The sequence below is a fragment of the Heterodontus francisci genome, chromosome 25 (assembly GCF_036365525.1).
Source record: "Heterodontus francisci isolate sHetFra1 chromosome 25, sHetFra1.hap1, whole genome shotgun sequence".
Taxonomy (NCBI): domain Eukaryota; kingdom Metazoa; phylum Chordata; class Chondrichthyes; order Heterodontiformes; family Heterodontidae; genus Heterodontus; species Heterodontus francisci.
In genome coordinates this window covers 35,721,814-35,739,927 of record NC_090395.1, presented here as the reverse complement: position 1 = coordinate 35,739,927, position 18,114 = coordinate 35,721,814, and the positions used below count along the sequence as shown (strand labels likewise).

The window sequence follows — 18,114 nt, the reverse complement described above, 5'->3', positions numbered from 1 at the left end:
AACACCAATTCATACATGAAAAACCTTTGTCCTCATCACATATATATTTTTTTAATCATTCATGGGATGTGGGCGTCGCTGGCCAGGCCAGCATTTATTGCCCATCCTAATTGCCCTTGAGAAGGTGGTGGTGAGCTGCCTTCTTGAACCGCTGCAGTCCATGTGGGGTAGGTACACCCACAGTGCTGTTAGGGAGTTCCAGGATTTTGACCCAACGACAGTGAAGGAACGGCGATATAGTTCCAAGTCAGGACGGTGTGTGACTTGGAGGGGAACTTGCAGATGGTGGTGTTCCCATGTATTTGCTGCCCTTGTCCTTCTAGTTGGTACAGGTCGCGGGTTTGGAAGGTGCTGTCTAAGGAGCCTTGGTACATTGCTGCAGTGCATCTTGTAGATGGTACACATTGCTGCCACTGTGCATCGGTGGTGGAGGGAGTGAATGTTTGTAGATGGGATGCCAATCAAGCGGGCTGCTTTGTCCTGGATGGTGTCGAGCTTCTTGAGTGTTGTTGGAGCTGCACCCATCCAGGCAAGTGGAGAGTATCCCATCACACTCCTGACTTGTGCCTTGTAGATTGTGGACAGGCTTTGGGGAGTCAGGAGGTGAGTTACTCGCCTCAGGATTCCTAGCCTCTGACCTGCTCTTGTAGCCACGGTATTTATATGGCTACTCCAGTTCAGTTTTCGGTCAATGGTAGCCCCTAGGATGTTGATAGTGGGGGATTCAGCGATGGTAATGCCGTTGAATGTCAAGGGGAGATGGTTAGATTCTCTCTTGTTGGAGATGGTCATTGCCTGGCACGTGTGTGGTGCTGTATTTTGAGCGAGAGGTTAAAGATGTAGCAACAATAAAGTTCCATCGAAGAAAGAATGAACAAACTGCAAAAAGGCTGCTATCCCAAGTAGCACTAACAAGAAAGGCTGGTTTCCTAATCAAGAAATTCAAAGTATGAAATCTAAGCCTGGGTGCCACTTAACTCTCATTTAAGATTACATTTTTCTATGCATAAAACTATTTTGATTCATGATTATTAGTAAGAGATTAGATCAGGATGTGACCTTACAATATTAATCTACAACATTTTATAAAACCTTATAAAAACAAGGTAGTACCATCTTACTTCAGTGTGGACAGCCTTTCTGGCTGTCAATCATGGAGTCATGGGGTGAGATTTTACTGGCTCCCAAGTGGTGGGTGAGGATGCCGGTGGGAGGGTGCTGATAAAATGCTGGGGCGCTGAGTTGGAAGGGCTTCCCGCCAGTCCGTCGCCAGGCCATTTTACTAGCAGCAGGAACGACAGCAGCTCGGCTGACTGCTGACTAGAGGCAGGCAGGTAAGCAGCCAATTTAGGCAATTAAAGGTCCAATTAAGGGCTATTTTCCAGATGGTGGGGCAGCCCCCCCGCCTCGTGGAGAGGCCGCCAGCTGCGTGGAGCTGGCCTACCAGAGGCTTCCTGGGAGGGGGGAGGGGTGGGGGTGCCATCACATACGGTGGCTCCTAGGGCCCAAGAGGGCCACCCCTGTGGCCCCAATGCTGCCGCTGGAGGGTGTATCCCTCCGACTGCCAGGGCCTGCCTCAAAATGGAGGCGCCTTCTCGTTCTTCTTGCAGCCTCAGCATTGGCCACCCCTCTCAGTGTCGCTGACAAGCTGCTGGCCCACTGATTGGTGGTGTGGAGAGTCAGTCTGTCATCCTTAATTGGACAGCGGGCCTGGCAGTGACCAATTAAGAGGCCATCCCTGGGAAGATTGCTGTCGTGGTCCCAGTACCCGCCTGCACAGGCTCGGGACCTGCATTTGGTACCGACGTTGGGACTTGGGCCATTCCAGTGAAATCCCAGCCATATAGTCATTCTGGCACAGAAGGAGGCCATTCGGCCCATCAAGTCTATGGCTCTCTGTAGAGCAATCCAGTCAGTCCCTTTCCCCTGCTCTAACCCCGGAGCCCTGCAAGTTTATGTCCCTCGAGTGTCTATTCAACTTCCTTTTGAAATCATTGATCATCTCCATTTAACAGCAGCAATATGCAATAAATTGTTATTGCTTCACTTACAATTAAGTTGATTACTGCATCAGCATGTCTAGTTTTAAAATCCTATTCATATTAAAATCTGATGAATTTTCCACTAACTCATGCTAGTGGCTGCAAGCACTGTAGAAACACTCTGCAGGATAGCACTTACTGTCAGCAGAAACTGAATTATTTTCTTCAAATGTAGTAGAAAAAAATCTATGAATATCTGTTAAGGTCAAAATTTCATTGGTCAATAACTGATCTAATAGAACACATTTTATTATCTATTATACACACACACTCACACAGGTCTGTTTCTTATGAGCAATGACTTGCAAAAGCAAAATACTAGTTTTCCAATGTCAGCAGAACAGCCTTAAACATGCTATAAGGTGTCTGCTATTATTTCCAATATGGTCTCTAGTGAATGTTAGAAATCCTTCTCCACACTACTTAATTTTAACGTTATGCACAGGAATAGTACCTTTTCATTAAGTATGCAAGACTCCTAAACAGGATTGTAACACAGGAGCTAAAGATATAGGGTTGGATTTTAAGAGGCTGCTGCTCAAAAAATGGCAGCCTGCAGGTATGGGCCGTACGCTGTAGAGCCGCTGCAATCCCCCACGAGGTGGTTCATTTAAATAGCTGAGGCGGCTCGCCCCCCACCCCCACCAATCATGTGGAGGGGGGCGGGTGTCCATCGCCGGCAACAGCGTCAGCTGCCTTTGCACAGGCGCTGGCGCCATTTTTTGAAGGGCAGCCAGCCCTGCCAGCAAATTTGAATTTTTGAAGTTAACCCTCCTCAAAGTGTACAAAATAAAATTGTAATGCCCCTTTCCAACACCCCTAATTACATTAGCTATTTGCCCTCCCCCCCCCCCCCCCCACAAGACACTTACCTTTGAATTCTGACCTTCCCCCCCATCCCCAGACTGTACAAAGTTGAAAGTTCACCCTTTCCCACCATCCCTTACACTGATGATGCTTATTTGACTGTGCCCCCCCAAACCCCACACTGAAAATCTTAACTCCATACCCACCACCCCCGCACCAGTGTCGTGCCTATTTTCCCCAGACAGGGAATTGAAGGTGCAGGAATGCCAGCCGCCACGCTGAAGATCGCGGCGGGACTGGAAGATTACCAGTATATTTAAATGAATTTGTTTTATTGATTTAAATATGGAAATTGAGGTCCCTTTGCCTTGCGGCAGGGGGGGAGGGGGTGCAGGGGGTGATTGGTGCCGCCACGGAATCTTGCCACCACTAGGAGGATTGGGCCGGGCCCTTCCGGCGTCAGCCTCCATGGCGGACCTCTGCCGGACCCATCTCCTGGCACCTCCTGGCACAGAGCCCAACGTTGTGGGCTTGGTAAAATCCAGCCCATAGACACACAAGACTCTTAGACATCTTTAGCTAACACATAGTGTTACCAATTACCTTTAAGCAGAAAATTAGCTGTAAATATATATATTTACAAAACTTCCTATCTTCCCCACCACTTAAGGCAGCCTCCTAGTTAATGATTATATTAATGGAATTCAGACTGGGTATTAAAAATGTTCTTTTTATGCTTCCTTTAGTGTAACTAGTTTTGAAGATAATTTGTTTAAACCTTGAATTCTTTCCGTTGGGCTCCAATAAACTATTAGTCTCATCCATGATTCTTGTCAGATCTGTACATATAAAGTATCTCATCAGGCAGAGCTTATTTGATATCAGATCCAATTTCACACAGGGAACTGGAACCTTTCTCCAATTTCATGAGGAAAACAAAAAAACAAAAACTCATACATCGTGCAGCTCCTAACCACAATTAGTCTTTTAGCAGCTTTAATAGATTGATTTTGTACTCTTTCTTTTAATCTTTTCCTTCCCATGATACATCCAATTATTTTTGATTACAACAAACTGTTCATTACTTGTTCAAATCCAACAATAACCGTGGATAGCTGGTGAAGGAATTAGTTTCCAGCATTGATGTTCTGTTTGTAGATGTGGCTAACACATTTCGTAATACGGTACTATGCTATTTTCAACAGGAGGGGACCAAGAATGAACCCTGTGGCACATCCACTCACCATACAGGCACAGGAACAGAAATCATTTAAGTAGGCTGCATATAGGATGCTATAAAAGAAAAGCAGGTGGATAAGAATGGAGCAGCCAATAAGGTCGTAAATTGCAGAGATTAACGACGGGTAGTGAACCAGTCACAAAAGACATTGTTGGCAATTTTGACTTGGGTGGTCTTGGTTCTGCAGATAGGTTGGAAGTCATTTGAGGGTCTTCTCAGCCTTCCCTATGCTGCAAATGATTTCCACATGATTTGTAAAAATAGCATAATGATTAAGACAACTTGTATGTATTGCTGTATCTAACACTGCCCATTAGGTGACTTCCCTGTGGACCTCTTTATATAGAAAAGCCATTGTTCTTGGGCATTATCATGATAAAAGAGCTAAACTAAAAGCTGGGCTCACCGGTGGCAAATTGTAACTCTATTAAGCTGGTATCATAATAGTCTGCTTAATGTTGCCAAATAATGTGCCACTTTAAAAATCTGCTTGTCTTTAGGAAAATAATAATTGATGCAAAGAATTTTTACAACTTTGTTACAATGGTGAGAACCCTTCAAATCCGGAAATGCAAAATAACTTTTTGTTTTAATTTACCCAACAGGTCATTAGATAGTGGAAAAACAAAATTAAAGTTGCTGGAAATCTGAACCAAAAACAGAAAATTCTGGAAACATTCAGGACAGTCAGGATCGCTGGAGAGACCAAACATGCTAAGGTTTTGAACGTGGACCCTCCTTCAACTCAGAAATGTTAAGTTGTCTGTTCTCTGCATAGATGCTGACTGATTTGCTGTTAATTTCTAGAATTTAGATAGAATCTCTACAGGCGAGAAGTACAGTTGTTACCAGCCTCAATTACGGACAGTGAAAGAACACGGTTCACTCTAAAAGTGAAGTCTTCTAAGCACAAAATAAAAAGTGAAAAGGCAAGAATACAATTGAAAAGTTCAACCAGTGAGATTTTAAGATTCTAAAATATCCTGTGCACCAATTCTGAAAAACAATGCAACTGATCTATGGAAAAATAAATCAAGAATTCTACAGTGATGGATAACGTACAGTAACACAGGACCAAACTGTATATAAATACTGGATATAAGCAATATGGTAGTACCCATTGTGTAGGATAGTGTACAGTGCAGATATTTCAAAACATTTTTGTGCTTAAAAAATCTGAATGATCCAATAATTTGAATTAAGCAACATAAATAATAAAGTGAGAACTTAAGAGGCTAAAACATTTGAATGATCAGATAATTTGAATAAAACAACTTTGAATTGAGAGAAGTAGACTGTAGATGGCAAACACTTAGCTATTGTAAATAGGCCAGAGTTAAACAGTTACATGTAATGAGAAATTGCAATATTTTTGACCATTCTGGATTGAGAAAGTTGAGAATCTCTCAAGTTTGATCACTTATAAAAGCTAAACGGCACATGTCTCTTAAGTGTATTTGTTAAAGTGTTTCTATAAGCTCATTAAAAACCTTGATTCTTTCAGACATGCCCCATCCTGAAGTAAAAATTAAAAAAAAAGGTCAAGCCAATGTGGCTAGAGGTCATTCAGCCTTTTCAGTCATTAAAAAGAGTAGCCAAATCTTAATTTCTTTTGTGTCGTAGAAGCACTTAAAAAAAAAATCAGAACACATAAATAAGGTCTTCTTTTATTAATTTAAGCCAATTTGGCTGAACCATACTGCATCTTTCTTCAATCAGTTTGGAAATAACCAAACTGCAAGACAGCTTGGATGAGGCACATTGTGAAATTGCTTAAATCAAAGTGTTTAAGAAAGAAAGCTAAAAGGATACATGGTCCGTTAAAAAGCACATTGGATCTATCAGCAGAAACACCCAATTGTATCTACTGAAGATGTGTGGTTCTGGAAAAGATGCAACAGGTCCAAGTGGTAATACATGCAACATTGACATATGCCTTTTAGTAGCATTTGGATGGATTACGTAACAGTGCAGTAGCTCACAGTGCTGGGAGGTTAGAGTATTTCCAAGGTCAGGTGTGGAATAAGATTCCCAAGTAATTTTCAGAGCTTCCTTTTAAGTAGCTGAAAGATCACCAGGATGTCTGAAGGCAGCTATAGTTGAATTATAGAGTACAGTACAGGAAACTCAAGTACAAAGTTCCCTCTGGGAAAGAGAGTGAAAGCAGCTTCTGAGTACCCGCCATAGAAAGCGGAGAAGTGGAACAGGTTCACAGTGCAAAGGCACAGAGTAGAAGCATGAGCAGGAGGCGATCAGAATATGGTGGTTTCATACTTTGTACTGATTGTCCTCTTGGAGTCCTGCTTGGAGTCAGCTATCCATGCCACACTGCCATGCGACTGAGAATCTTGCTCAATAGAGTCAATCTACAAAAGGCAAGACAAGACAAATGTGTGAGAAAATGCAAAATATACAAGAATGTAGAAAGTTCCTGTGCCGTGTATTTAATAAATAATCCAAATCTGATGAGCGGTGCACTGAGGTTTGCTGGCAATCCAATGAGCTGATAACTTGGGGCTTCAATCTAACTACAGATTTATGGAGTGAAGTTCTGCAGGTCTTGTCCTGCTTTTCCACTGTAACTTTTGCAAAGCAGCAATGAAAATAAAAGCAAAACAACATCTTACAGTGAATAAAACATACATGGTTGAAACTTCAAACAACACCCCTCCTATGCATTTACTGGTAAGGAGTTGATTTATGAAAAACTGAAGACAAATAGGTTTCTCTGTTAAAAGTGTCTAAGATTATGCTCTGTGACCCTCGAGGCAAGTTCTGCAGGATTACTTGTTTCATTAGAATGCAATTACCGTACATATTTGTGCACTTCAGCTCCCAAGGGCCATCCATAAATGGCACCTTTTTCAAAATAATAACAGGAGAATTAACTTCAGTTAAATATAGTTTCCCCCAATCAGAATGAGCTACAAGACGGAAAAACAATTAAATAAAGCGTGAATGTAGCTAGAGGATTTAGCTACTAACTTTAGAATACTCTCATGATTATGAATGAGGCCTAATAATGCATGTAAACTCAACAGCTGACTCGCACTATTGTGCCTTTTTCTATTTTGTTTTTGCAAAACATATTGGTAGAATATGGTCTTGAATCGGAACTATAAGTGCCTCAGTGCTTTACTATAGCATGCCACTGTTTACTTGTTCTGATTCCACTATGCAGTTTAAGATCTGATATCAAGACCACATAAGTAGTCAGTTACACCATGCATGTAGTCATATGTCCTTAGAAGTCCATTGAGCGCAATGAACATCAGAATCCTTTTACTTTCCCATAACTCATATTAATAAACATGCAACATCAATGCCAAAGTTTTGTATTTGGAAATCACAAGAACAAAATGATCTGTGTTGATGGAACCCCTGTGAACTCTAAGTGCGTTTGAGAGATACATTACTTGCATTAATGATGAGCCATCTGTATGGGACTCTCCAGGCATTGTTCTGGTGCTGGTGTCAGTCGAAGTTAAAAATTATAGAGGCACTAGCCTGACATGTCAAAATGTCTTCCTGTATGTTTTGCATATAAACTGTCAAGTCAATAATTATGGAATTTTCAAGTTTTCCCTAGAAATAGTTCCTGCTATCAGTTGTGATTCTCTAGCTGTGTTACCCATGGATCATTGGGTAACATTCTCATTTCTGAGTCAGGAGGTTGTGGGCTCAACTTCCACTCCAGGGACTTGAGCAAACAAATCTAGGCCGACAGTCCAGTACAGTACTGAGGGAATGCTGCACTGTTGGAAATGCCGTCGTTCAGGTGAGACATTAAACTGAGATCCTGTCTGCCTTCTCAAATGGATGCAAAAAAATCATGAGGCATTATTTTGAAGAGGAGCAGGGGAGTTATTCCCGATGGCCAATGTTTATCCCTCAACATCCATCACGAAAAGAGTTATCTGACCATTATCGCATTGCTGTTTGTGGGACCTTACTGTGCACAAAATAGCTGTCATGTTTTCAACATTACAACAGTGACACTTCAAAAAAGTACTTCTTCAGCTGTAAAGCACTTTTGGACCTGGACTTCTCCACAGCTACCGTTAGTGCTGATCAGTAATTCTTTGACAGTTATTATTTGGTATGACAGTGCTGATTCTACATTTGTTTTTTTCTTGGAAACAACTTTCTCAATTGAGATGCCTTCAGAACACATGGAACAATCTAAACATGGGGAGTTTAGACCTCTGAAGTTCCATCTCCCACCTCTCGCTCTTGAAACTTGTCCATCCGCCAAAATAATATTCTTCCCCTCAGACTTGTACAGCTGATCGTGTGGCACTTATCTTACAATGCTGCAGCCAGGGCCAGCTCAATTTCAGCGATATCACCTCCAGTGAATTAGAGGCCTATCTGAAGAGGTATTCTCCAAGACACCTTGGGAGGTAAATACAGCTGGAGGAGCAACAAAATGCTTTTGCACTGTATGGAGGTTCCTCACACATTTAGGAAGGTCTGGCAGCCAGACACAAAAGTCATACGTTAAACAACTTGTGCACATGAAAGCAGGCCAGTGCACAGTTATTTGTCTGCTGCTCCAGGTGTTGTGGAACCAAGCCTTGGGAATAGCAGTTATGTCATATTAATGCAATATGCAATTGGCCAAATTTATCACAGCTTATTTCAGCCCCACCCATGAGCTGACTGGCAGAGACGTTTGGAGTGCAGGGTGCAAGCACACTTCTTATTTTCCCCTTTATCCTGAGCACTGGTCCTACATTATTTGCAAATTAATAATTACCAGTACTTGCATCAAAGGCCAGCCAGCATTTGCAAAGTAATAAAAAAATTGAGGAAGAGAATGTAAAAGACCGAGCAAAAGCACTCCGTGAAATTGCTGTTATTGGTACAAATATACACTCTGCAAAGTAAACATGACAAATAGGAAGCTCCCCCAGAGAAGCAGAAAAAGATTGAATTCAGAATCGGAATTTCAAGTCAGCAGCAGACTGATTCTTTGTCACATTCAGCCAAGACAGAGACAGGGAAAACAACGCACCTAATGCACCTTGAAACCCTAAGGAGTAACTTACTCCTCCCCAAAATCATGGGCCAAGCTGGACACTGAGGAAGCACGAAAGCAGTAATTAGGAAGTTCAAAGTGCTTATTAAGTACAATCCACATAAGGCAACAAAAAGGACAGTGACTCATGAAAGGATCTTCGCACATGCTCATGTTTTTTCTTTTATATAGACCAAAATATATGTAAATGCAAGGGGCTAAATTCAGAAAACCAACATTAATGAATCTTACTATCTGCTGCTCAGCATTCTGAGCTACAGCTTCAATCAGATATTCATAAATAAATAAGATTCTTTTCACCATTTACCTTAGATTTAAAATGGTTGGAGAACACAACACCTGCTCCCAAGCATGGTGATGCATTCACTTTATTTTTTAAATTTATGAACACCATCTCTTTAAGCTTGTTACATAGAATCCAGTAAGTGTGAACTAATCTTTTATGAAAATCATTTATTCTACTTTGCTACAGAGAACTCAAATTCTGATCTATTTATTGCAATAGACATTGATCAATATTACACTAAAATTTCACTATCGGGACACAGACTGATCGAGCGGAATTAAATCTTGGCACTGAAATCCCATATACATTGATCACTTAAAAAGAAATGGGACAAGTATTTGAAAAAGGAAGAATATAAAAAGGCAAAGGAAGAATTTAAAACAAAATCAGGATTAGTCATAAGCAATGGTTGATGAACTAGCACTGGCGTGATGCACTCCTTCTCAGAGTTATTACAGCACAGAAGGAAGCCATTTGGCCCATCAAGTCCATGTCATAGTCTTCTGCGATGTAATTTCTATGATTGCATCTTCTAATGCCAAAGAAATTCCACAATTTTTCAGTTCCTTTGTGTCTATTACTAAATTCTTGAATGCAATATTTTCAATTTCATTTGTGAAATGATTTTGTTTTAGCCTGGCTTGTCTCCTAATATAAACACTCCATACTTATGCCATATACTAGAAGTAGTTCTTATTGTATTTTGTTGTTACTTCCAGAAATATCAAGATGTGCATTAGAAGCTATAGATTATATATGGAAATTTAGCCCCCTGTAATGAATATTTTCAATGCCTATTTTAATGTTGGTGGCAGCCATGAATGAATGGGAATGCAAGTGAGAACACTGGAAAGAAACAGTGATAGATATATATATATATAAATATATAGAGAGAGAGAAACCTGGACTCCTTGGCTGAACGAATGAAGCGGCAGAGGCGGATGCGAAGGCCTGTGAGTAGTGCACGTGTGACAGTAACAGCATCTGCTGTTAGGTTGCTGCACCTAGTTCATTTGGCAAGAGACGACAGCAGAATCATTAGTGAACCAAATATAGCATACAGCAAAATCCAGCCAGGTCACTACTTCTAGATCAGCAAAAAAATGCATCAATCGAACCTACTCATTTATTAGTCCCATATACATTGATCGCTTAAAAAGAAATGGGACAAGTATTTGAAAAGGAAGAATATAAAAAGGCAAAGGAAGAATTTAAAACAAAATCAGGATTAGTCATAAGCAATGGTTGAAGAACTAGCACTAGCATGATGCACTCCTTCTCAGAGTTATTAAAGCACAGAAGGAAGCCATTCGGCCCATCAAATCCATGTCATAGCCTTCTGCGATGTAATTTCTATGATTGCATCTTCTAATGCCCACGACTAATGTATTATACATATCAGTGCAATGGAGCACAAACTAAAAACAGAAATTTTAAGCAAACTCAAATGTAAATGAGTTTTTGCTACTTGCTCACGTTTTAAAAGATATTGAAGTCAGTTCATTATATCTGGGGAGAAGATTTGTAATCATCAAGTTGAGGGATGTTGGCAATGGCAAATATCCTATTTTAGATATCTAATGCCAGTATTCAGAAATCCCCAGACAAGTATAGTGCTGGTGAGAAATAAAGTAAAGCTCTCTCTATTCAACCCCACTGATATATCTGCGCCCTCCCGCAGGAGAAAAACTCAGCTTGGGCTGGCTCAGTAGCGTTAGCACTGAAAGCCTAAACTTAAATCCTACGTTCGAATGGCTGTCTGTTGCTTGGGGCACTCTACAAAGAACAATGCACTGGCAGACTATTCATCTGCTATCAAGGGCACCTTCGTGGTGACAAGAAATTGCAGTGTCCTAAACTATTTATCTTTGTTTCTGGTTGAAAGTGACTATTGTAGCGTGAGGTCAACTTTTATCCTATCAAACTGCTCAACCTAAAGGATCACTACTGTACATAACACCTTACTGACAATGCCCCTCCTGATGGGACAAAGTTTATATGTTGCTACAAGTTGCATTTGTCCGTTAACAGCGAATCCTCATAAAACATACCTTCATAACATTGACAATGAAAAGAAAATCACATTTACAAGGCCACTTTCCAGAATCTAAACACAATAATAACTTCCTGAAGTGGTAGAAAAATATGGGGGTAGCGTAGGGTTAGTATAAATGGGTGGTTGTTGGTCAGCACAGACTCGGTGGGCTGAAGGGCCTGTTTCAGTGCTGTATCTCTAAATAAATAAATAAATAATACTTTTCTCTAGCAACTCAGTTTCATCAGTTTTGTTAGGTCACTTCAACAGCATACTGTGTATACTCAGTGTACAGATTAAGCACATCTTGAAAACAAGAGGATTTGTGGATACTTACAGCAGATTTTCTCATGCTGGATCGAGGCTTGGGAACTGGTTTAGAAGACCTCACCTCCTCAGCCTCCGTCTCAGCTGTGAAAAAAGACTTCTGAGTAGGTTTCTGGGCTTGGAGTGCAAGCTGGTAAGCCACTTCAAATGCCTGTCCTAGTGTAAGGATGATTTCATATGTTAAATTCTAGAGAAAAAAAACAAGCAATGAATGAGATGTTATTTCAGTTTTTATTTCAAGTTTCAATATAGTAACTTCCATTGTGTTCTTATTACTTTTATTATACAGTAAACTTAACAAATCAAACTCCTATTAATCAACCTGTCAAACACTATTCTATGTTAATGTGGCATCCAAGTTGTGAATTCCCATGGTCAAGTCTGAGTACAATCCTTCCTATTGTGTTACATCCAAGTCTGCTGGCCATCAAGAATGTGGATGATCTTTATCAAATGCAGTAACATGGTGAATTAATATTTCCACTCTACAAAATTTAAATTGAAAACAAAACAGGTATTATCGATCATCCAATTATTCACTGTCAGTCTACACTGCATTTACTGTCAAAGGACATTTACACCAAAGAATTAGTCACCAAAGACACCACCTGACTAAATCCAGGTTCTAAAAATCACAATAGCAGCTTGAATTATTGTGGATGGAAACTGAAACTTTACATCAGGGAGTACTCTGGGACAAGCCACTACAGTAGCTTTATCCGGAAGTACTTGTCTACAATATATGCTGGGGTTGTATTTTAAGAAACACAAAATATCTTCGACAGGTCTCCCAGTCAGAGTTACCATCTTTGCCTGTTTCCAACACTTGATGAAGGAACATTTTGCTTAGCCTTAGCTCCAAGTATAACCAGATACTCAATGCTTACAGGGGGGGAGGGGGGTGGATTCTAAGGGCCTAGAGATGTTGGTGAGAGATCATGTTCATGCACCTAGCCTTGGAAAACACTCAAGATGGCAGCCCCAATCAGAAGAGCAGCTACCTCATGGTGAGTTTCTTAAAAAAAAAATTATCTGTGGCTAATACAATAGCTCTTTATAGAGTCATAGGCTGGGATTTTATATGACCTGGTGGGGAGGGGAAGGTGGGACCGGAGGTAGGTGGTGCTGGTGCTCCTGCTCTGATCCCCATTCTTGGAGCAATCTCATGCTGGCTGTCCAATTAATGGCCATCAGACAGGGCAGTTGACCATTCACTGGGCAGAGGCAGGGACTGAGGCAGCGGCCACATAGTCAACTGATGCGGTCAGATACGCTGGCGCCATCTTTAAAAGGCCACCAGCACCGGAATGCTGCCTCAGACCTTCCTATCCAGCAGCCTGGAACCGAATGTGCAGCAGCCTCAGACCATCCTGCCCAGCATCTTGCGACCAAATATGCAGCAGCCTCAGACCATCCTGCCCAGCATCCTGCGACCAAATGTGCAGCCGCCTCAGACCATCCTGCGACCAAATGTGCAGCAGCCTCAGACCATCCTGCGACCAAATGTGCAGCAGCCTCAGACCATCCTGCCCAGCATCCTGCGACCAAATATGCAGCAGCCTCAGACCATCCTGCCCAGCATCCTGCGACCAAATGTGCAGCAGCCTCAGACCATCCTGCCCAGCATCCTGCGACCAAATGTGCAGCAGCCTCAGACCATCCTGCGACCAAATGTGCAGCAGCCTCAGACCATCCTGCCCAGCATCCTGCGACCAAATGTGCAGCAGCCTCAGACCATCCTGCGACCAAATGTGCAGCAGCCTCAGACCATCCTGCCACCAAATGTGCAGCAGCCTCAGACCATCCTGCGACCAAATGTGCAGCAGCCTCAGACCATCCTGCCACCAAATGTGCAGCAGCCTCAGACCATCCTGCCACCAAATGTGCAGCAGCCTCAGACCATCCTGCCCAGCATTCTGCGACCAAATGTGCAGCAGCCTCAGACCATCCTGCCCAGCATTTTGCAACCAAATGTACAGCATCCTCAGACCATCCTGCCCAGCATTCTGTGACCACCTTTGCAGCAGCCTCTGACCATCCTGCCCAGCATCCTGCAACCAAATGTGCAGCAGCCTCAAGACATACAGCTAGCAGTGTAGACTTGCCACTGGAAGAGAGCGAAGAGGTCACTTGCTGTGGTATGCGCCGCTCGTAAAATGTGGACATGCCGTGATGAAGTCGGAGGTCCGCCTGACGCCACCCGATGCGATTCTACGCTCCCTCTGACCTCAATGTTTCAGAGCCGTAAAATCCCAGCCAGAGTCATTACAGCACAGGAGACCATTCAGCCAATCGAGTCCATGCCAGCTCTCTATCGAACAATCCAGTCATTCCTATTCCCTCACTCTATCCCCACTGCCCTGTAAGTTTCTTTCCCTTGAGTGCCCATCTAATTTCTATTTGAAATCATTTATTGTCTCCGCTTCCACCACCCTCGTAGGCAGCAAGTTCCAGGACATTACCACTCACTGCATAAAAAGTTCTTCCTCACATCCCCTCTGCATCTCTTGCTCAAAACTTTAAATGTTCCCCTAGTCCTTATACCATCAGCGAATGGGAACAGCTTTTCTTTGTCTACTTTATCTAAACCTTTTCATAATCTTGTAGACATCTATTAAACCTCCCCTCAATCTTCTTTGCTCCAAGGAGAACAACCCCAACTTTTCCAACCTAACCTTGTAGCTAAATTCCCTCAACCTTGGAAACATTCTGGTAAATTGCCTCTACACCCTTTCAAGAACCCTCACATTCTTCCTAAAGTGTCGTGACCAGAACTGGATGCAACACTCTAGTTGTGGCCTAACCAGAGCTTTATAAAGGTTCAGCATAAGTTTTGTACTCAATACCTCTGTTCCTGAAGTTCCAGATCCCATATGCTTTGTTAACTACTCTCTCAATATGTCCTGCCAACTTCAAGGATCTGTGCACTTGAAACCCCAGGTCCCTCTGTCGCTGTACACTCTTTAAAACTGTAGCATTAAAATCTATATTGCCTCTCCCTATCCCTTCTGCCAAAATGCATCATCTCACACTTCTCTGTAGTAAATTCCACCTGCCACTTGTCTGCCATTCTGCTATCCTATCTTTGTCCTGTTGCAGTCGATTTGCATCATCCTCACTGTTTGCCACACCTCCAAGTTTGGTATCATTGGCAAATTTTGAAATTTTACTCCGTATTCCAATATTCCAATTGGAGAGTGTCATGCCTGAGTCCATTTTGAATACATGCTATTGAGTGCCAGTGTAAACAAGAATTGTGAACAAATCTCCAGTGCAGTTAAACTGCACAGAATCAGCTGATCCCACTTTCCAGAGTTTATTCCCTCTCATACTATTAACTAAAATTTACAAATATATCCTCTCTGTTTGAATACATTAGCAGTTATATGCATAAGCAGTATGCGTACATGAAATGTGATTTCTTCTTTTTCTCCCCACCCCAACAGAAGTACAAACATTTAGGGGTTTCTTTATTAAAAATTCAACGGCTTATTAAAAAATGTTTCAGTGCTGTGACATCTATAGGGAGTAGTAATCTCCTTCTGACATAATTTCTGTGGCACAAGAAATAAATTTGCAATGAATTACAAGGAAATTGAAATTAGTTGCTCACTACTTAGGCAAAGCTATGCTGAATTGATTGGTGGTTATTTCCATAATGCGTGGTCACTTAGGGTTTTATTTTTATTTAGAGATACAGCACTGAAACAGGCCCTCCAGTTTTCTTTGGTCCATATTATCAGCATGCTTTAGAAGTATCCAAATTAAATACTGAGAAATTTGCATGTGTAGAGTTTTTATTACCCAACAGAATACACACTTTCCATAGCACAGGAGGCCATTTGGCCTATCTTATCTGTGCCACCTCTCTGCAAGAGCAATTCAGCCAGTGCCATTTCCCCACCTTTTTCCCCCAAAGCCCTGTACATTTTTGACAATCACCTTAAATCGGTGTCCTGCGGTTCTCGACCCTTCCGCCAATGGGAACAGTTTCTATTTACTCTGTCTAGACCCCTCATAATTTTGAACACTTATCAAATCTCCTTTCAATCTGCTCTTCTTTAAGGAAAACAGCTCCAGCTTCTCCAATCTATCCATGTAACTGAAGTTCCTCATTCCTGGAGGCAATCTTGTAAATCTTTTCTGCATCCTGTCTAAAGCCTTCACATCCTGCCTAAAGTGCGGTGCTCAGAATTGGACAGAATACACCAGTTGAGGCCGAACCAGTGTTTTATAAAGGTTCGTCATAACTTCCTTGCTTTTGTATTCTATACCTCTAATTATAAAGCCCGTATGCCTTTTTAACCACTTTTTCAAACTGCCCTGTCACCTTCAACAATTTGTGCACATATATCCCCAGGTTTCTCCGTTCCTGTACCCCCTTTCGAATTGCATCCTTTATTTCATATTGCCTCTCCACATTCTTCCTACTGAAATGTGTCGCTTTACACTTCTATGCAATAAATTTCAACTGCCACATGTCCACCCATTCCACCAGCATGTCTATGTCCTCTTGAAATCTATCACTATCCTCCTCACAGTTCACAATACCTCCAAGTTTTGTGTCAGCTGCAAATTTTGAAATTGTGCCCTGCACACCCAAGTCTGGGTCAATAACCTATATCAAGTAAAACAGTGGTCCCAGTACCAAGCCCTGGGAAACTCCACTGTATACAAACATCAGTTCACCATTACTCTTTGTTTCAGCCAATTTCGTATCCATGCTGCCACTGTCCATTTTATTCCATGGACGTCAACTTTGCTGGCATGTCCTTGTACACATCAACATTTTTGGTAGTCCATGTACACATCAACTACATTACCCTGATCAACCCTCTGTTACCTCATCAAAAAAACTTAAAAGTTAGTTAAACACAATCTGCCTTTAACAAATCAGTGCTAGATTTCCTTAATTAATCCATATTTTTCAAGTGACTCTTAACTTTGTCCCTGATTATAGTTTCTAAAAACTTTCCCACCACTGAGATTAAACTGACTGTTCTGTAGTTGCTGGGTTAATCCTTCCACCATTTTTTGAACAAGGGTGTAACATTTGCAATTTGCCTCCAGCACAACCCCTTATCTAAAGGAAGACTGGAAGATTATGGCCAGTGCCTCTGCAATTTTATCCCTTATTTCCCTCAGCATCCAAAGTATACTTTAGATGGAATTTTTTTAATTGGTTGTGGGGTGGAGAGAGACAGGGACATGGCTATAGGAGAGCCTCATTTTGCAATATTCCTTCAATAAGCTGCTTTCATCATGCCCGATATCGAAGGTGGCACTATATTACATCATGGGGCTGCAATCTTGAATACTACACCTCATCTGAAGGCATTGAATGAGAAGTGGTGAAATATTAAAGCTTTCTATAACTGCAACCTTAAGATTTCAAATTTATGAACAATTATATAAACAATTAAGTCTAACTTTCACCAAACTGTCCCTTATTTGTGCAGGATTTATAAAGCATCACACAGACATTACAACTTCATGATCAAAAAAAAAGCAGCATAAACCAAAGCCGGTCACTTACAACCAAGAAAAAGGGAAGGGGCTGGGGTCCTATTTGGCTAGAGGGGCAAGCTTTTACCCAAGAATTGCAAGTTACTGTCATGCCACCTAGAGGAGAAACACCCGGTTACTTCTTTTGAAAACTAAAGAATAATAATGACATACTACATCAAGTGTGCTGAAAACGTGACAATAGTGATGATTTGTCTGTAGGTCTTTAGTGATGTAAGCAAATGTACAAAGGTCTTCAGGGTCCTGGGCAGCACAGGAAATATTGCGGATTTCATGCTCAGCAATAATATTCTGTTAATGAAACAAAACAAACATTATTAAATGGTTTGGAAAGTTTACCATTCTTAAAAAAAAACTCCACAACAAGGAAACTCTGAGGGGGAGGTTATTGTGGAAATATACCAAGCTTATTTACTGGATGTGACATCTTGTTGGAAAAAGTTACTTTCAACTTGCCTGTCACGTCATATAAAAATACATAAAGGATGGCTGGCAGCAAGATAACAAGTTAGTAATTTAATTGAATTGCTTTGATCATAAGCCATTTGATTAAATTAGCGACATTAACTCTGTCACATTCTCTCTGGTGGGTATATTAGCCTCCTACAAAAACAGTTACTGGAGGATGGGCCTGCTCCAAGATACCATCAATGCTACTTTTAATCAATCACTGGGAAGGTCCATGAATGCAGCCTGGGAGAGGTGCAGCTTTCAACATTTTTTCTTCTTGCCTGTTCTGCACCCTCTTAGCAGGGAAGCAACTCAGCTAAGACTTAAAACTAAACAAATCCAACCTGCAACCTATTATTG

At 41.6% G+C, this 18,114-nt stretch overlaps 1 protein-coding gene across 7 annotated transcripts in view; it reads right to left on the bottom strand.

Moving 5' to 3' along the window:
* Nucleotides 1-18,114, bottom strand: part of LOC137383819 (ankyrin repeat and SAM domain-containing protein 1A-like) — a 549,597-nt gene that overhangs the window by 13,815 nt on the left and 517,668 nt on the right. For 5 of the 7 annotated variants that reach the window (XM_068057078.1, XM_068057083.1, XM_068057082.1 and 2 more), the window contains 3 exons: nucleotides 17,458-17,595; nucleotides 11,789-11,965; nucleotides 10,195-10,420 (listed from right to left, as the gene is read on the bottom strand). In XM_068057078.1, coding sequence (XP_067913179.1) covers nucleotides 10,211-10,420; nucleotides 11,789-11,965; nucleotides 17,458-17,595 — 525 coding nt within the window. In that variant the 3' untranslated portion in view covers nucleotides 10,195-10,210. Of the gene's footprint in view, nucleotides 1-5,351; nucleotides 6,456-10,194; nucleotides 10,421-11,788; nucleotides 11,966-17,457; nucleotides 17,596-18,114 lie in introns of those variants that run through there. The other 2 variants (XM_068057081.1, XM_068057080.1) reach the window with 2 other exon arrangements.